A 21,472-nucleotide genomic window follows, 5' to 3' on the forward strand; every position below is an offset into this window, starting at 1 on the left:
CCCTCTAATAAAAATTTAACTTATATGTCTATGTTAGGTAGGCATTCATGTCTTATGCCTTCTTGGACTACTAAGTAAATTTTGATCAAATTCTTTAGATTTCATAGTTTTATTGAGCAAAGTTCATTTATCTTAAGCCTTAGGTCTACATATCTATAAGTGAGCATTCCCACTATACATATTAGAAGCTAACTTAATATGAAGAAGCATGTTCTCATCACCCATATTCCTTGGAAAACAAGTCACAACCCCTACTAGTAGACTTATGCAAATTTCGTTACTTGAGGAACTATTAGTCTATGCCTAAAGTAACTAATAAGGACAAGCCATCATCGTACATAATTTCATATGTAAAGTTTTTTTAAAACACCCTAAAGATAGCTTATTACATGACAATGGTTTTTCAAGAAATATATATGTGTGTGCTATGCTCATAGGACAATCTTATGTTTTTGCTTATTTAGTTTGAAATTCTTTGGATTTCATATGATAGAGGAATTTTGCATAACCTTAGGATTTAGAAATTCCATTGTGATTGAGTGAACTTTTTGTTCTCAAGGGTATCTTGTTGTTTCTTTTGGTTTTTGCAAAAGTTAGGCCATATAGATTGTTGTTGCATTCAATATTCTTTTTTATGTCTATGTTATTTTGAGTAGTAGGAGTATTTATTGGTTGTAGTGTTTTCTAGCCATTTGCTTTTACGATTTTAGCATCATAATGCATCTAGTATTTGATTAATAATAAACTTTCGGATTATGAATTCTAAACTTGAGTATTATTAGTAAAAGACGTCCTAACATCAAAATAGACGTGGAAATCGATAAGTTTTGCTTCAAGTTAATTTTTTTAAAGTCTTAATATCAATTTATCTTTCTTATCTAAATTTATTATGTTAAACTCTAACCAAAAGAAAGATAAATTACTAAATCTAGTAACTAAAGAAATTTAGCATGGTTAGATTTATAAATAAATAATTAAATACATGAAGAAGACTAGAAAAAATGATGGCAAGAAAAAATAGACAAATAATTAGATGATCTTTCAATCTCAAGTTTGTATGTGAGATAGGTATTCGTTTTATAATTTTTTTGTGGAGTACATGACCTAGATACTTTTCAAGATAGCCAAGGACTCTAAACCTTTGTAGGTTGATATATAGTCCCCCTACTAAGAAAGCTGCATTAGGGAAGATTGTTTCATAACTTAAGTTTAAAGTATGATTGCTAAAAGTTTGTGTTAATCATTGAGCCTACATGCTTATTTTACTCTCAAGGGTATGTTCTTGCTTTGTTTGCCTATTTTATCCAAAGTTATGATGTATAGTTTATTCATGCAATAGCTATTTTTATGTATGATTGAGTTAGTTTGAGAATATGAGTATTTGACAGTAAATATTTATGATTTAATGCCAAAAAATTTATAGAGGAGAAGATGGCTTGTGTTTATTTGATTGCTTATATATTTAGATGTTTAGCTACACTACATTTTTGTTGAGATACTAATAGATGACTTGTTGAGAAATCTCTTGGTAAGAAATTTGTTAGCCATTATTTTTCCAATAATTAATATCCTAGCCACTATCCATGTCAAAATTCTACACGAGTAGATTGATAAAATCCAATTATTCGTAGTCACGTAAATATCTAGAAATAGTTTAAGACTATAGTCCACTTCTAGAAGTAGTATAATGAAAATAGTTGCATTGTGATTCTAATTGAAAAGAGGAGACTACAAAACATTGAAAGGCATCTAAAGCTCAATTTAGCTTCAAAATCTACATTCAGATTAAGCCTCTCTTCTCATTGGCAAATTCCTAATTCTTTTCACATTAGTTGTTGAAAGCATTCAAGGAAACACCTCGAGTTCCTCATGTTTTTAATGACCCTTCTTTGTTAAAGATACCAAAAATTCTAGTTCCTAAAGTCATATTTGATGATGATCAAACTAGTAGTAGAACATGGAATCAATCTCATAGGTATTTAGTCAAGTATAGAAATTGTTCCTATGGAAGAATCACAATGGATTCAAAAATCAATACTAAATCTAGAATTTGACAATCTAATTTATACCTACTACTCACAATCACGTTAACTATTCCACAGGCACAAATTCACCGTAACAGTAGGTTGTGTTTCATGTAAAATCCATGGCATTTTATAGTGTAGATTCATTGCAGGAGGCAACACTAGTATATGGTGTAGATTTCTAATTAATACCTACTACTCACAATCACGTTAACTATTCCACAGGCACAAATTCACCGTAACAGTAGGTTGTGTTTCATGTAAAATCCATGGCATTTTATAGTGTAGATTCATTGCAGAAGGAAACACTAGTATATGGTGTAGATTCGCCACAGTAGGCAACACTCTTATGTGGTTAGCCACCCTTGCATATTTTTCTTTATATTATCAATTGGGGATAGCTTCTTTTTAACCTTCGAGAAAAATTATGCAATTATATTTATCATAGTATTATGTCAAATTTTATGCTTTTTATTTATTATGGAATTTGATTATGTACTACATGATTTGTGACTTATTGCAAGAGTGCACATGTGTGATATTGGTTGCATTATACTTGCCAAATAGACAGAATGATAGTAATGTATTTTGTATTATGGTAAGCAAATAGTTAGGTGGAGTTAAGTGGAGTTATTATCTTAGAGTGTGCATTTTAATGTGTGGAGTTTATGTTGTTCACAACGGGGAAAAATATTATCGAAAACACTATATTTTGTATACACCTATAAGTGCAAGGACTTTGCATGTACACATATGCAATAGATTTGTTTTGATGTATTTATTAAAGAAGACAATATATTATTTTTGTAAAAGTGTTAGAATAGAGTGTGTTTTGATCTATTTGCACAAAAGCAAGTTGTGCAAGGTAAGAAATAGTAACAAACACAAAAAGGATACTATCAATGTATTTAAAGCATAAAAGCTTAATTCAATATTATAAATACATATATGGGGGCGGTTCTCACCCATGTATGGGGGGAAATTTGTACTCAATCTTATGTCGTGCATGCTTTTTCAATTCCTCTTTTCTCTTGTTTCTATTTTCTTTCTTATTTAATTTATGCTCTCTTTCAATTTTGACTAATAATTAGTTGTTCTATGGTGAAAGTTAGCAACATTTACAAGGGACTACTAGTATCTAGCTCCTAATAATGTAATAAGCTACAAAAATGTATAAGTAAAGAAGACTCACGAATATTTCTCAAGATAGAGCACATGGAATCTTGTTGCCATATTTCAATAGTAATGTGTGCGAATGCACTTAGGACAACCAGGGCACTTTTTTCCCTCTATAGGAGGTTTTTTAATCCAGTTTTATAGATATGCTTATTCACTTTTAGAGCATACTTAGTCTTGGAAATCTTATTTGTTGATATCTCTCAATACACTTTGATTTGTGCTCTCTCAAACTTCTTCTTGTCCAATGTACTTGCATTTGAGTTTTTGATTCGGCTTCATTTTTTTCCTTCATTTGCACTCCTGTGAGTACTATGCATACTAATTTATTCTTTTTGTATAGAATTTTTGTGGATGGTGTACTTTTAGAGCATTTGGATAGGTTTTATGTAGGGGAGTGGGGGGTTTACTTAAGTACGATAGGTGGGGTGGCTAGTATGGACCATATTAACAAATCATACCTTGGTTCTCCTCATGATTGATACCCCTGCTTAGCCTTGACTTGCTTCTATCATATCCCAAATTCAACCTATGGGCATGAGGAGGTGACGAGGCAAATCAAGTAGCTTTGGACCACGTAATGGATACATGGTGGATAGATTGTAGAGGAGGTTCCAAGGCCTTGGGAGAGTCAAGAAAGATTTGTTAGGTAGTGACCCTCTAGGCTCATCAATAATATTGTGAGGAGAAGAGAGCCATTCTGAGGGATCTAGTGGCTATTTAGAGTTTGTTACATGATTCACTTGGGGATCCAACCCTCCACACCTAGAAGCTCCATACATTAATTATTTTTGTAGAATGGTTTTATGCATATTTTCCTTTTATAGATGTAGTGCTAAACGAGAAACCGTTTCAACCTACATAGGTTTCTCATGATAATGATGTAAATGTGAATAATGTACTCATGATGAGAGAGAAAATATTTAGTAGTCTAGGATTATGCAAAAATTGAAGGTGCAAACATTATGCGACAGTAAGATGGATGCAGTGTTGGCTAATGCACTTGTTCAAGCTCTCATAGTGTCTCTTATAGCTCAACTTGTTAAGCATTGGCTATTTCTAGTTTGCGTGATGAGGACGAGCCTATGTTTTTTGAAGAGTGCCTCTTCACTTTAAATGGATAGTAGACTTAGTTGCTATGCCCACAGGTCTCTGGAAAATGAGGTACCCCTTCCCTCTACCACTCATTGAAGATTCTCCAGGTCTTGGCACATCAAATGGGCACACATTATACACTCCTCCTCCTCTCTTTGATGCTTCTTACTCGTAGAAGAAACCCTAAAGGACTAACAATAGGTGGATAGTTTTGGGAAGCCATGGATTCTTCAATGAAGCTCACTCCAATTGAAGGTCTTTAGCTCTTTGATCCCAGGAGCACTCCCCTACAATGTCTCCTAATAGTTGAGGCATTGGAGGTTGATTTAGAAGGATTGGCACAAGAATGGAGATGATCTTTTCATGGGCAGCCATGGCCACTTCTTGAAGCTTCTGATTTCTTCAAGGAGCATCATAAGTTGAACCTTGAAGCTTCCCATAGTCATCTTGTGCTTAGATTGGATCAAGTAGTGAAGTCTTGGAGCTTGTTGACCATCAAGAAGCTCATGCGGGCATTATAGAGCATTATGAAGCATGAATTCAAGAAGTAAAATCCATCCATTGATCATAGGAGAGCTATTGGAGATTCTTAAAGAGAGATTTGCATCTAGGTTGTGAAGGAAACCCACATTGAGCTTGCTACAAGGTGCTCCTTTCATTCTTGGTCTCTCTTTCTCACTTCCACTCATTGGAGAGATCCAAGGATTGAATCTTGCCTTGTAACTAGAGTCCTTCATTGAGTGTATACTACCTACTAAAATCAATAGCTTGATTGCCTTTACCACTACATGAAGAATGAAATTTGATCATTTGGTTTATGTTTACCCCTAACATTTCCTTGCGTTGTGTTTACTAATTTGATCCTAAAAGAAATGATTAAGCCATTGTAAAAGGATAAGTTGGCATCTAGTGAGTCACTAGACTGCCAAGGTAAGCTCCTCTCTCACCCAAACCATTGCTAATCCATGCACTTTATGAAAAGCCCAAAGTTTCTTTTCATACATGCATTTCATGCTATTTGATTAATTAAAAACACTAGCCATCTATACTCCATTTGAGGAAAAGGGCTGATGCCAGGCGAGGTGGTAAGTCGAAAGAGAGGTGATCCTCCTTACCACTTAAGACCCTGAAGGAGTGCACCACCTAGCTCAGAGGGAACTTTACCCACCTCCTAGTGATCTAGAGCCTGATACTTATGTGTAGGTGCAAGTACACTTTGTAATTACACCAATTCTTATGAAAGATACCTAAATATGAGGCACATGCATTGACAGAGGCACCTATGTATGTTATGTATGCAATCAATGCGGGATGTATGGTATTGAGACCTTGATATACAAATTTCACAAAGTAAAATGATGCTTCCATCAATGTGGGATCCTACTCAATATGTAATATATGTTGGATACCATGATGCTTAGGCTTTTTAACACTGAAGCTAGTCAAACAATGAGAAATTGGACTAGGACAAGTAGTGTACTAGTTGTAGGAATGTAGGGATAGTCACAAAAATATTGCTATAAAAATCATGTATTGAATCTGGGAAGAAAACCTATAGGTTTTCTCAAAGAAGCATTATCCCTTCAATTTAAATAAAAAATCCCCTCGATCAAAGTTATAGTTTAGGAGATGTCATTATTTTTATGCACATGGGTCATTGTAAACAAGGTGAGGATTGCTCTAGGACAGTCACAAAGATTGCATTGTATAATTTTTCAATCATTTTTTATCATAAATCTTAATATCTCATCTCAAAGAGGGCATCTTCCTCTTCAAAGCTACCCACCAAAAGCTATGCTCATTTTACTGACAATGGGTACTGTGGTTTGCACTAAGATGGCATGGCGTAAAGGCAAAGGCAAGCCTAGGATGACGTCCAAAGGGAGATTAGAGACTCCAGGGCATGAATGGATGATGAACCCAACTCCGCATAAGATTATGATGATGACATGCAAGAAGAACTACCTGATATAGACCCTTACAATATGCTCAATCACACTTTATGTCAGCATGAGTTTCATCACATGGAGTGGCACAATGACATGGTGGACAACCATCATTACATGTCTAAGATGTAGCCACCACTTAGATGTAAGAGAATGCAAATGAGTCCAAGCACGAAGCATGATGGTCTCCACCATTGGAGTCAATACATGCCCCCAGGGTATTCTTGCAGCTAAGGGTATCTCACCTAGCACTTATGAGGTTGGCGAGCCTTCCCATGTTAATGAAGAGCCTCTTTTGAGCTCTCCCATCATCCATGCAGCCAACCCTTCAATGAGACCCCAGCCCACCATTGGTTGAAACTCTCCTACACTCCCTAGGAGTCCCAATGCTGCTTGTGTGGGCTAGCCCATGCATAGATAACATGGTATCAATGGCCAACGTGGTAATAATGGATAGTATAGAATTCATGGGCAACATGATTATAATGGGCAGTATGAGGTAAATGCACAATATGGTATGTATGGACAACATGGTATATATGGGCAACAAGGTTTTCATGGGTAGTAAGGCCCCAATGACCTTCATGATAAGATCATTCTTACTAAGTACTATGGGCAATCACCATCCCTATGGAACTTGGAGGAATGGACTTCTAAGTTGGAGTCATACTTCAACATTTACCCATGCACTAATGATCAAAAATTTATCTTTGCTTATCTCCATTTGGAAGGCTTTACTCACACATGGTGGTGTTATGTCAATGGAGAGAACCATCTGCTCATTTATTGGAAAGACTTCAGATGCACATGGTTCAAGTATTTGTATCCTCCATGGAAAAGGAGTGGTTGACGAGACGATAGTACCAAACTTGACTAATGAAATCTCACAGTAAGGGAATACATGAATCTGTTTATGAACTTGACCATGCATATTGAGAGCATTAGTGAGATGACGTTGAATTACACAAGTATATCTACGGGTTAGAGCCAAGCTTATCTACCAATGTAATGGCTAAAAAAACTTATACCCTATTTGATGCAACTGAATTGGCTAAAAGAATTTGCAAGGAAATATCGTAAGAATGAGGATTTTTAGCAACACTTTAGGCAGCCAAGAACTAAGGGAGGGTCAATATGGTGGTGTCTATAGAAGAAATCCCATGCCTGCAGCCCCAAAATTGCCACTCATCCCTCCCTTAATGCTGAAAGAAAACAAGGCACTTTTGGGACAACACTTAGCTCCCATGGAGATATTAAGTATAGTGAAAACAAGCCACAAATGCATCATCCATGAGTGTCAAAATGGTTAAAAACTTGTCTCATTATGTGTTGTGAAGGATAGGAAAGAAAAGGGGTTATGTTTTAAGTATGGAGATAACTACATGACGGACCATGCCTTAAAATACCCCTATAAACAACAAAGGTCAAAGCTCATAGCATGTATGTTATGGAGGATTAGCAAAATGAAGTGAGGAATCACATGCTTTAAATGTTGCAAACACCTTAGTGCATGCTAAAAATGAGGACTATGCAAGTTCTATGACCTAGAATAGTGCACGTTTTAAAGGATTTGGACCAAGAATAGTTCTATGACCTAGAGGATAGGTTTTCCTTTGACCTAGGTGATTGCTTGCCTAATGGTATTGGTTTGATCACTCCTACTACACCCCCTCAAGCTGTCACTTCCCTTTTCTCCATCTCTGTGGATACATGGACATGCTCTAGGAGCCCTAACACAATCCGCATTTAAGGGACAACTAATAAAAAGCATGTATTCATCCTGGTGGAAGTGATAGCACACACAATTTTGTCAATCAATCATCGATAGATAGAGGTTGAAATGTTTTCCTATGGAATTACAGCACTCCCTTAAAGTTCATGTAGCAAATGATGATAAAGAAATTAGCATAGATGCATACTCAAAGGTTCCCCTATGCTTGACTGAAAACTATGTGGTATTAGTTGACCTAATTGCATTAGAAATGGGCTCCCATTGATGTTGTCTTGGGTTGTGAATGGATAAAGCACTTGGGTAAAATTATTACGGACTTCTCTCAGCTTTACATTGAGTTTTTTATGCATGAACAACTCATCCTTCTAGAGGGAGCTTAGGATAATGCTGATTTTCAACTAATTATAGCAAAGCAACTGAAACAAAAATTTAACAAAATACTCATAGAAATTTGTATTGGACTTGAATAAGGAGAATATAGATTGATCCTCAAAAGTGGCTAAGAATTGATCATTGAAAGCCTTATTAGAAGAGTCTGAAGATTTATTCCAAATGCCTACAACCCTTCCCCTTAAGACGCAAGTGGATCACCCGACTAATGTAAAGCCCCATTCTAAGCCAATGAACAAGCCACCTTACAGAATCTCCAAGTGTGAACACAAAGAAGTTGCAAAGCAAGGCAAGAAGTTACTTGAAATGGGGTTTATTAAGTTGAGTTCTTCCCCGTAGGCATCTCCAATCCTGCTAGTCAAGAAGAAAGATGACTCTTTCCACATGTGCATTGACTACATAGACTTGAATAAAACATTGTCAAGAACCAATATCCTATCCCTAGGATTGATGACTTGTTGGATGAGTTGAAAGGGGCATGGTTTTTCACTAAGATTGATTTGCGCTCTGGCTATCATCAGATATGTATGTGGAAGGGTGATGAGGTTAAAACGGCTTTTTAGACTAATCATAGGCTCTATCATTTCCTAATTATGCTTTTTGAATTGAGGAATGCCCCTACCACATTTCAGAGCCTCATGAATAAAATATTATACCCCTTTCTTTTCAAATTTGTGCTCATATTTTTTTATGACATTCTTATTTACAATAAATCGTGAGAGAAGCACTTGGCACATGTTAGAAGAATGTTTGATATCTTGAGAGAGCATAGGCAATCAGCTAAGGAAAGTAAGTGCATCTTCATGCCAACATCAATGGAGTACTTGGAACACATTGTTAGTGAAAACGGTACACAAGGTGACCCCAAAAAGGTGCAATGTGTATCCACTGCCACTTCCTTAGATGGTTTCCTTGGTCTCTCCGCATTTTATAGGTGATTCATCAAGTAGTATGCCACAATTGCAACAACCTTGATAAATTAGTTAAATAAAGAATCTTTTCGGATGTTACTACTATTCATAGATTTAACCAACTGAAGAAAATGCTTACTTCATTCCCCACATCCTCGTATATCATAACTTCTTAAAAGAGTTCACCATTCAGTGTGATGCTATTGGCAAATGTATAGGTGGTGTTTTGTTGCAAGAGCATGGTATAATTGCTTTTGAGAGTGGTAAGCTTAATGAAAAGGAGACGCATATGAATGTTTATGACCAGGAGATGTTGGCCATCCTTCATGTTGTTAAGAAATGGCACCATTACTCTACGGTAGCTAGTTTAGAGTGAAGACAACCATCGAGTCCTCTAGTAATTCTTAACTTAGTCTACTTTGACTCCTAAGCAAAGGAGATGAGTGGCAACTTTGCAAAATTATGATTTTGACATCTCTCACATGAGGCACAAATATAATGTAGTAGTTAATTCACTGTCACTGATGTGAACATGTAAAGTGTCATCCATATCAAAGTTGCATAGTGATTGGATCGAGGAGCTCTAAGAGGTCTACTTGTTGAATGAAAAATTCAGCTACATATTTTAGAAATTACAACATGGGGTAATGGAAGAAAACTCCACATATCAGCTCAAGAATAGACTCATATGGTTCCATGGTAAGATTATCATCCCCCACACTTCTCCCTTCATAGGGAAGATCATGGAAGAGATGCATTCTTGCCCAACTATTGGTCACTTGGGTGTTTTCAAAACATATGATGGGATTGCTAAGAGCTTTCATTGGAAGGGCCTATTGAGGCATATAAATTATTATTTTTTCACTTGTGTTCCATGCCACAATAGAACAAGGACAATATGTTTAGACTAGTTGGTCCATTGCAAATATTGTCTATTCTTGAAGGGAAATGGACACGTATCACTATGGATTTTATTATAGACCTACCCATAACCAAGAAAGGATGGAAAATCATATATGTAATAGTTGATAGGCTCACTAAAGCTACCCACTTTATTCCCACTAAAATTGAGTACATTGTATCTTAGGTAGCCACTTGCTTCATGGAGAATGCATTTAAATTATTGCATGGGTTATCACAATTCATAATACATGATAGGGATGCTAAGTTTATGAGCAACTTTTGGCATGTGGTTTTCATATCTATGGGAACCAAGCTTGCTTCATCCACTACATACCACCCCCAGATTGATGGTCAGACTGAGAGAGTCAATAAATGGCTTGAAATCTATCTAAGGCACTTTTGCCATGATGGACAACATAGCTGAGATATGTGGCTCCACTTAGCTAGCTTGCATACAACAACTCCACTCACTCTAGCATTGCAGTTTCTCCTTTTGAGGCACTATGTGGGTATAAGGTCCCCTCACTACGATCCTCTTTAATGATAAGATAAACCCTTCGAGCAAAGAGGAGTTAGAGCGCATGCATGTCCTGCTTTAGCAATATAAAGTGAATCTTCAGAGGGTACAAGATCACATGAAGATTTATGTTGATGAGAGGATAATTCATATGGAATTCCAAGAGGGAGAGTTGGTCCTATTGAAAGTGCCAAAGTCCTATTACTCTACTATTAAGGATGGCAACAATAACAAGCTAGCCCCATATTAGTTCATGAAGAGAATTGGTGACTTGGCTTATCACTTAGAACTCTCCTTCACCACCAAGATTCACAACGTGTTTCATGTCAACCTGTTGAAGCCCTTCATTGGCACCTTAGTGGACTATATGGAAGAGTTACCTCCTATAGACAAAGAAGGCATCATTCATTATGTCCTTGAGACAATCATTAGGCAGCAAGATAAGCATTTGAGATCTTGAACCATCAAGAAATACCTCATCAAATGACAAGACCTATCCTTAAAAGAAGCCTCTTGGTGACCAATGACTATTTTAGATGAGTTTCTCCACCTAAGAGAGACCCAAAGGGCTAAAGACTAGTTGGATATGCCTTGTTTTCACCCTAGGCTATATTAGTTAGTACTTTGTTTTACAACATTTTTATACTTGCATTAATTAGACCTAAGAGCTTCATACATAAGTTGAAAATGCTTGTTATAAGCTCCATTTTGACATGCAAGATGCCCCGTTCGAAGCAACCAATCAAAAGTTATGGTAGATTTACCCGAGTAGGCAAAAGGTGGATGTCATGCTCTCCATAGTCTTCAAGATCTCATTTATGATAAATTGGTGGCTTGTTTTCCTTATGCCCATGCTCAATTCATGCTACATATCATCTATATATATCCATATGCTCCAATTCTTCTTGGATATAAACTCTCCATCTATCAAATTCTCTCCTTGTAATGTTGATCAAAGTAGTACTCTGCAACCCCACTCCTTAGCCACTGTAGCAAGTCCCTCCAGTTGCTATTTGTTTTTTAGGGCAAAAACTTTTGGGGTTGGGATGGAGTGTGAAGAGTGAGACCACATGGGAACCAAGGGTTAATTACCTAGTCACTTTGATCGAGGTATATAAGGTGTAAGAGACCTAGTTAAGGACATTAATATATTATCAAGAATTGACTCTTCACCTTCCTTTCAGATTTCATGACTTCCCTTCTCTCTTTCTCTCTCTTCGTGCCTTTCTCTCTCCTCTTTGTAGTCTTCTTTCTTCTATCTTGTCTCCCTTAGGTCTCCTTCATTACATTGCCACATTTTCATAGTGATGTATATCAACATAGTTAGGAACAACATGTCACTTTTCCCCTCGTTAGGAGATTTTTTTCCACCACCCTTTTATATATACCTATTCACATTTAGGTCATACTTAGTCTTGTAAATCTTCTCTATTAATATCTCTCAATACACTTTGAGTTGTGCTCTCTCAAGCTTCTTCTTCTCTGAGCTATATACTTGCATTTCTGTAACCCTAAATTCAACAAATCTATTTAAAAAAAAAACTCATATACTCATATACTTTTAATAAGATTGGCTTACACTCAAGAGTGAGTGTTGTCCATAAAGATCTACAATATCCATGAGACTGCTATGCATTGCTATCTTGTTCTTGTTATTTTCCTTGAAAGCATTTACGATGATACTTTAGAAATGAATAGTGGTTCTCTTTGAGATTAAATAATTTTAAAAATATTGTTAGTGCAACAAAAAATGATGTTAAAAGTGGAAATCCTAATCACCTATCTCAAAAGTAGTAATCCTTTCAAGTTTGGCATATGGTGGCTTGTAGATAGCTTAACCTCCCTATGGATGACTTGATTCTCCATTTATATTTCTTGGTTTGCCTTTAGGATAGATTGAGATCTTCCTTCATAGGTGAGGTTGAAGCATAAAAGGATTCAAGTCAACCTTTGTTCTATTGATGGCATATGCCTATTCAACTAACACATCTATACTATTTTGCAATTTTTTTGGAAGACTCAAGTCAGTGGCTAGTGTCAAGGTTGATGCTAGGTCTTTTGGGCGTGTTGATGTTGACTAAATTATAGAGAGCAAAAAATGATCAAGTATGTGAGCGATGGGTTGCCTATCACATGTATCCTGTGTTGATTGTGGCTACTACAAAAACTTACTTGCTTTTGAGGGGTTTCTATGTTGGCCTTTTCAGTAAATAAACATAGGGTTTCTAGAATAGAATGGTGGTTTGAACCTATGTCTAGCTATACCCATATAGAGAGCTTACTTGGTGACCTTAACAATGGCTATGGTGATTAGAGAAGGTTGGAGTAATGCGAATGATTAATACCATGTTGCAAATAAAGTAAGATCAATATGAAAGAGATCCATGAGAGAGAATGATAGAGAGATCAAATTCATGCACATAATTTGTTACTAACCATGTGTATTTTAGTAGGCTTTCAATGCAACTTATGTGCTTCAATGTGGATGTGTGACCAACATTCCTTGACCATCTCCATCTCTCCTAAGAATGGGACTTCTATATGTACTTCACCTTGTTTTACTAGGATCTAGCCGACTCACTATATGCTTTTACATAGCACATCATGGCTTGTGTAATTAGATGAGTGATATCTTTTGAGGTTTAATCTACCAGCTTTTCTAAACAAAAGTGATACTCTTTCATTCTTAGTTCACCTTTTAGTTCGGATGATTGTATTAGAGATGTAGTTGAGCACATTGGTACCTTGATTTGTTTCCCACCTAGTAACACTTCACAATTGAAACTCAAACTTTCATAGTGATATCTTTGAAGCAAGAGTGAAAACTAGCGATAGTAGCCCCATTGATTATGCAAATTGCATTTTCAAAGTGCCAAGCTTTATCTTCCTTTCAAAGACCTCTTAAAACACTAGTCTTCATGGCCAAATAGTGATGAAAGGTCCTCTATATTAGTAATAGAAGCTTGTACGTGTTTCTCCTTGGGAAATCTCTCTCTCTCTCCCCTTCTTCCTCCTCATTGCACTATTATCAATGTATTAATGTACATTTTTCATAAGCTATTAATTAAATCACTAGTGTTGAAATGATAAACAATTTCAATGAGTACTCGATTTAGGGTAAAGGGGCTAGTAGTGTGATAGCTATTCGTGACCTTTCAATCCTTACAATCAAAGGTAGAGTTCAAAAAAAATTCAAAGGTAGAGGCATGTGACAATGAAGAAAAGAATATAACATAGAGCAAGTAAACAAGTGAGACTCTAATCCTCCTCTCCCAATAGGATAGTGCCACACCACAACACATTGACATCTCATTGATACCTCTTTACTCTCTTTTGTCCCTCATCATAATAAATATCACAACAATATTGTAGGCCATAACTCTATTAGCTTGCTTAGCCTACTTGTGAAACACATATGCAACTACAGATTTCTTATTAGTGGCTTTTGCATCAATCTCTATTTTTGTCTCATCTTTGATGTTAGGTAGAGTGCAGTCCATCACAAGTCAATAGTTGGGTGGTTAGAACACTCAGTACTTATAGAAAATTATCAGACCCAAGTCCATTGACTTACAAATGTTCGTCTATAGACTTGTGCATGTGAGGGGTCTTAGAGTGCCTCCCCATGCAGGTAAATAGACTTGGATAAGGAGGGACTCAAGTACTTTGAAGCAACACTTGCCTGACCAATTGCGAGAACACTTTGACCCTACTTAGCCAATGGGGGTAGATGAGAGAGAAAGAGTCGGCGGGCATGAAAGGGAGGAGAGAGAAGATTGTGAGGTATCATTCCCACTTTTTTGGGTCCAAGTTAAAGTGCCATAGCCACACACACCTAATTGTGACTTAGTCCAATGCTATGCCATTCAAAGTTATGCGTGACGGAGCTCTTACGTTGCCATGTTAAACTCTTGAAGGCAAAGCTCCAAGCTCAAGCCGTTGTGATAAAAGGAACCACTGGTCCTGACTCCTCGGCGTCTCGAAAACGAACAATGTCGGCCAGAAGGACCTTCCTTTTCCAATACAAACTCTGAGTCCTTTTTTCTCTTTGGCAGCAACGCTTGCCATTCGCCGCTGTCGCAGGCCGAATGATTGACGATTCCGTAGATCCAAGCCTGTAGAACAAACAAATATCGAGTAGGCGCGGCCATCAGGGGAACATTCGCTTGCTTTTCCTGCATTGCTTTATCGTCCGTGACTCTTCAGTGGCTCTCATTGAAGTGACTTGTTCAGCTCGGCAAACTGCCACGTCTCACACACACACACACACACACACACACATACACACACACACACAGAATCCTCCACAGATGTTATGGGAAGCTCATTCCACCACCTGACTTGCCGTGGTGGCCATTTGCGCCATAGCCACCACCATATCTCAGCCGAACTCACCAGCAGCAGCACGCGTGCTTTCAAAGGTCATTTTGCCACGATTCCTTTTTTGCACAATCCAGTAAGACATTCATTGTTATCGTACTCTGCCACGCGAAGGAGGAAGAACAAGCAAGCTCCACAATGGAGGTGCTGTGAAGCAGGAACTGCAGGTGCTCCTTTTCCTCTTGACACCAAAGAATCAGAACCTGCAGGAGACAGCTTTAAACATGGCGCTTATGCCACCCGTCCCCTTGACAGAGAGGCCACAGATCCACTTGTCCACATTCCGGTGGAACGTGACTCAGCAACAACAGAGTCCGTTTCAGCTGTTGATTGCATGCCTTCAGAGAGAGGACAAAGAGCTGATGATTCACTTGTTCACGGGGGAACTAGTCAGGAAGGATTGCAATCCCTTCAGCAAGAAGATCAATTTGGCAAAGGCTTGTTGCAACAGATGCGTGACATTATATTCTTTGCTGGCCCCGCCCTTGGAATCTGGCTATCTGGGCCACTTATGAGTTTAATTGATACGGCGGTGGTGGGGAACAGTAGCTCACTCGAACTTGCTGCTTTGGGTGTGTCACTGCCTCTCCTTTCTACTTTAATACAACAATCTATACATCTTCAAATTGCTGTGGCTACTAATGATCTAACTGGCTTTTATGCGCATTTTAGGTCCAGGGACAGTCTTTTGCGACCAAGTTGGCTATGTATTTATGTTCCTTTCAGTGGCAACTTCAAATCTGATTGCCACATCTCTTGCAAAACAGGTCGGGAGTATTCTAAAATGAGTTCAAATAATAATTTCATGCTTGGCTATCCTAAAAAGAAGCACTCTTCTGTCAAACAAAGGTTAATGTATTTCGGCTTGATGATTCAATAATAATAAACCTAACTCATCTGTGCCAATTTCCTGTTTGTAGCCTTGTAATTAATATATGATTAGTTTGAAGGATCTCTAGTAAAAGGATAAGGGGTAATCAAGAATAACTACTTGTTACTTTCTTCAAACTTATGTGTATATGAAAGAGAGAGGGCTTTCAGTGGGTATTGGGATCCCATGGTGTTCAAGTACTTTCTAGAACCTACACTTGTTTTGTCTTAGTTTTGCTGTAGTATAATCTGTGCCTGGAATCAAAGCAATGAAATTTGCTATGGAGAACCAGATTTCTCGTGGAACTTCTGGATCATGCAATTACATGGTCAGATGCACATCCCTAGAGCATCTAGACCATGGAAACGGGTACTTTGACTTTTATGGTTGTCTTTGTTTTGGATGTGTCCTCGATGCCTAGTACCTATCATAGCCACCATACATATTCACCATGACCCACTTACTAGCCATAGTGCCCATTTGCTCCAAGTAAGCCACTCTTGTGCTTGTACTCGTCCAATGTCTTTAAAATTGGAGAACTCCATCCATGTGACATCAATAAACACACGCAGCAAACAATCCTCTAAAACACCAATTGGAAGCCACCCAATTGACAAACCACATGTGCATCTTGCTGAGGTTAGCTTTGAATAGACAGCCACAATTGTGGACTGTAGAATCCCACCTCCAAGGCAAAAATTTGGTTCTCATTGACGCTCCTCCATGATCAGCACAACCGGATGTTGTTTGCCTCCCCGACTAGGGCTAAGCACACATGCAGTGCGATCGAGAATGATTGGAGGGATTTCTAAGGGGAGGTCTATCACCAAGTCGTGAAATTTTAAGATGCTTTAGTCTTGCCGATAACATTTGATTAAGTTATTAATCAAATGTGTAAGGTTGTTTAGCACATGTGGTGCACATGGCAGTTCTTTCACAGTAACAGGCCAAGGACCCTGAGGATACAATGGGAATCAAAGGCAAAAGTTGTGATAAGCTATGCCAACTAGGCCTTGGGAGTCCGTTGGTATCAGTTTTGACCCTAGCACAATTGTTTAGCAAATAAGTATCAATGGTAACACTAGGGACTAGCATTAATTAATTAATTAATACCAATCTAACGGTCAACAGAGGTTGTGGACCATTCTAGGTTGCAAATGGCCTAGTCAATTTAATTATGAATAGGCATATTTAATTTTGGATAGGGTCGGAAGGGCTGAAATTAGGATTTGATAGTCACCTTGTGACCCGTGCCAACAAGAATAGGCATCCCATGCTGGAATCAACACCTAAAATTCGTGGAATCAACAAGGATTTTAGATGCTAGGTCATCCAATGTAAATTGGATCAACATTTGGCCAATTGGTGGTTCCATTTGTGCAATTCTTGGGTAAAAATCAAGGGGCAATTGGCCCAACTTGCTTGCTGATTGTATATACAACAAGAGGCTTTTGGATCAGCAAAGGAGATTATGAAATCTCAACTTCTACATTGTCCATTAGCAATTAAAGATAAAGAAATACAGAAAGGGGCACTAGTTTTGGGGCCAACCGAGTATCTATTATCCAAGATTGTTAAGGTGATGTATGCATTTCAGTTTATGCTCAGTTATTGGTTGTTATAATGAAGTGCTTGATCAGGCTTTACCACCATATCCGAGAAGGAAGACTGATTTTAGTGATAGTTGTTGTTTTGGTTGAATAGGCGGCGTTGGTGCTGTAGTTGAGCAGCCATAGGATAGTTGCAACAGCTATCGTATAAGACAGCCATTGACGGTGGCGCTTCAGATGGGCAGCAGCTACGGGGAAAGATGTTGGTGGCAAGATGCAGCGCTAGTGCAAAAGGAAGCAGATGGCGGTGAATAGGTGCTACGCAAGAGGGTGAATTGTGGCCATTGGCGAGCGGGTGCAGCAAGTTGGACACTGCTAGAGTTGGTTGGCGAGGCCAGCACTGTAGGCAAGGCAACCAGGCAACAAAGCTGACTAGCGCAAGCACTCGCAAGCACAGGCAACGAACCAGGTGGCGTAGGCGTTGCAAGTAGGTGGAGCAAGTGGCGGGTGGCCCTGGTGGCTTTGGCACAGGCTAAACAAATTGTGCAACGAAAGCAACTGATTGTTTTGGCAGTGTTGGCATCGCTTGGGCAACATTGACCTCATTGCTCGTGTGAGATCCGGAAGATTGAAGCTCAGTTGAGAGTATGCAGTTGACAGTGAAGAGAGAAAGTGAAGACAACTCGCAATGCAATTACCAAGAGAGAGTAAGGCAAGTACAAAGTATAACCCTTAAACCTTAGGGTTGTTAATGTGCATTCACACCGCAAAGGTGTAAAATGCAATAAGTGCCTAAACTGTGTAACATAAGCACATAAAATAATGGAGAATATAACTGGGGGGAAAACCCTCTCATAAGGAGAGTAAAAAGTGCCCAATGTCCCATTGCGGATCACCGACAATCCTCTGTGAGTGTAGGTGTAAGTCATACCCAACAAACCCCCTTGGAGGAAAAAGTGATCAGCATACAAGGATCATCCACCAAAGAAGATCAAATTTAAAGCATTGCGAAATGCTTCAAATTTGTCACGAGGAAGAGCTTTGGTGAAGATGTCTGCCACATTACTGTTGGTGGGATAGTAGACAAGGCTGATATCTCGTGCATGTAGCCTCTCTCTGACAAAGTGATAGTGGATCTTTGTGTGTTTCGTGCGTGTATGAAACATTGGGTTCCGTGCCACTGCAATGGTACTCTGATTATTAGTAAATAAAGGAGTAGGTTCCATGACAGATACATCAAGATGAGCCAACAAACGTCTCAACCATACACATTCAATTGTGGTAGTGAAAGCTGCCTTGTATTCAATATCACAAGACGATGTGGCAACAATGAATTGTTTCTTGTTAAGCCAAGAGATGCAAGATGAGCCAAGAAAGAAACAGTTTCCACTTGTAGAGTGACGTGAATCAAAAGGACCAGCCTAATTTGAATCACTGTAAGCATGTAGTTGCAATGATCCCCCCTTGGCATAAAGCAATCCAAGAGTCCTAGTACTCTACAAGTAATGAAAAACATACTTCTCAGCTTGCCAATGTGACATGCATGGGCTGTACATATATTTGCTCAAGGTTGAAACTGCGAATTGAATATCTGGCCTTGTGTTGCATAAATAAATGAGACATCCAACTGCTAGAGCATATGTATGGATGTCAAACAAATCACTGTCATCATGCAGGACAACTAGAGTCCAGTCTCCATTGGTGTGCAAACTAGTTTGCAATCCTATAAGCCAAACCTCTCAAGGACTCTACCAATATATCTGGATTGTGGCAATCCAATGTCTCTAGCATCATGAATGAACTGAATGCCCAAATAGAAAGTCTGACATCTCAAAAGTTTGCTGTAAATTTTTCTTGAATGCCGAAATCTGATCAGCATGTGTTCCTGTGAGCAAAAGATCATCTCAATAAAGACATATGACCAGCAAGGATCCCCCCTCTTTGCATACGTAAAGAGTAGATTTTGATGAGCTGTTAATGAACCCTTGGTTGAGTAAAAAGGCATCAATTTTTGCATACCAAGCTCATGGAGCTTGCTTTAAACCATACAAAGCCTTTTTTAGCTTACATACCAAGTGTTCGGATCCCTCAACTGCAAAACCAATGTCCTCCTGTACATACACTTCTTCTTGAAGTTCCCCATGTAAAAATGCAGTCTTAATATCAAGTAGGTGCATAGCACAACCATGATGGGCAGCCACAGGTAGTCATGCCGGATGTAGGAGCAAATGTCTCCTCATAGTCAATGTCTTTCTTTTGTAAGTAGCCTTTGGCCACAAGCCTAGCTTTATACGTATCAATGGATCCATCTATATTTCTTTTCAACTTATAGACCCACTTTGTACCAATGGCTTTCTTTCCAAGAGGCAATGTCACTAAATCCCATGTTTGATTCTTTATGATAGAATCAAATTCAGCTTGCATTACTGCAATCCAAAACAAATCACCTCGTGGAATCATATGACTCAAAGCACCATTGTCCACTAATTAGGGCCGCTTAGAAGACATGGCAGCCACGGAAGAAGGCTCCTTCTCCAAAGCATGGATACGAAGGAACACTGACTCATATGTAACAGTGGGGGAAGAGGTAGTTAAGGACTCCGATGGAGATCCACCCTTCGCTCCCGGACAAAGGTGAGGGTACTTCTTCCAGCATTTCTCCTCAGGATGTGTCCCCTTCCCACTATGTGGGCACTTTGGCTTCTCAGAATCGAGTCTTTTAGGTTGTGCAAGGAAGGATGATCTCCAACCAACTGGCAGGCCTAAGATGGCTTCTCAAGGACCATCACTTTGTTCTGGAGGGAAAGTTATGTGTTTGGAGCAAAGCCGATAGGTGGGAAAACATTGGTTGAGGTTGTGCGGGGGGCTGCACAGGAGTCCCTTGGTGATGGTGGAGGTCTGGCTGCTACCTTGTGAGTCTCCCTCACTCCTTCAGTTTGGTTTGCTGAATTTATTTGGCTTGTGCAGGCTTGTGGGGCCAGATGTTTCCATTGATTCTGTGAGGAAAGGCTGCTGCTGATGTGAACTGGACAGACAGGGTGAAGGTGGATAGTAGGCTGAGTGAGCTGCTGGCTGCAGGGAGCAGAGGCAGGAGGGGAACTGGGTGCTGGCAGCAGGGGTGGAGGTGGGAGGCTGTGGTGGGTCAGAGACAGGATGGCGGTGGCAGGGAGCTGAGACTGGAGGTTGGGTGAGGTGCAGCTGTAGCTGAAAAAGGAGATGGTGGGAGGTTGTGGCAGGAGGAATAGATGGTGCAGCAGGAAACAGGCAGCTGGTGCTGCTTGGCATGGGATGGCGGAAGGATATCGGCAGGCTGGCTAGATCAAGAAGACAGCTGCATTCACACTCAGATGCTCACATCCTTGGTGGTCAGTTTGAGGATGGCTATTCTCAGATATTGAGAATGTTAGCTTCTTACAGTGCCGCCCATGGTTCAGAGACTATATATGCACAAGAGATGGTGATTCATTTTCATCCCCCACCCCGTCCCCATTCCAATTCTGCTCATGCTTTTAGTGGTCAGTTTGGGGATGGCCATTCTCAGATATTGAGAATGTTAGATTCTTACAGTTCCTGTCCATGCTTCAGAGACTATACATGCATTAGAGATGGTGATTCATTGCCATCCCCCACCCCATCCCCATCCCAAATCCTTTCCTTGTGATATGGTCCTACGTCACTCTACATGGCATGCTGATTTACTACAGTGCTTGAGAAAGCACTTGATTTTAAGTTGTGTTGGTTCACATTCTGTGTATTAAGGTGGTTCTCTTAGATATACATAAACAAAGGTGAAGTTCATTAGTGCTAAGTACTCTTATTATCTTGAAAATTTGATACCTTTAGTTTTTGTGAGTTTTTATGGCATATGCTTAACAGATGTGGAAGGATGACATGTCCATGGCTTTGGCCAAATTCAGCTGATCTGACTGTAATGTACATTTTTTTGTGCTTTAAGGATTGATTCATATTACAAAATG

General features: G+C 39.0%; 1 protein-coding gene across 6 annotated transcripts in view; it reads left to right on the top strand.

Moving 5' to 3' along the window:
• The first annotated feature begins 14,634 nt into the window (after nucleotides 1–14,634).
• The window catches only part of LOC148021917 (protein DETOXIFICATION 46, chloroplastic-like), a 69,935-nt gene continuing 63,097 nt past the window's right edge, over nucleotides 14,635–21,472 (top strand). For 2 of the 6 annotated variants that reach the window (XR_015694419.1, XM_087697448.1), the window contains exons 1-2: nucleotides 14,635–15,646; nucleotides 15,747–15,841. Coding sequence is in view for 4 of the 6 variants with exons in the window: in XM_087697448.1 (XP_087553574.1) it covers nucleotides 15,010–15,646; nucleotides 15,747–15,841 (732 nt within the window). In the remaining 2 variants the exon portion in view is untranslated. The remainder of the gene's footprint in view (nucleotides 15,647–15,746; nucleotides 15,842–21,472) is intronic. The other 4 variants (XR_015694418.1, XM_087697447.1, XM_087697446.1 and 1 more) reach the window with 3 other exon arrangements.

The sequence above is a fragment of the Lygodium microphyllum genome, chromosome 17 (assembly GCF_053477565.2).
Source record: "Lygodium microphyllum isolate KBCC chromosome 17, Lygodium_microphyllum_v1.1.10, whole genome shotgun sequence".
Classification (NCBI taxonomy): domain Eukaryota; kingdom Viridiplantae; phylum Streptophyta; class Polypodiopsida; order Schizaeales; family Lygodiaceae; genus Lygodium; species Lygodium microphyllum.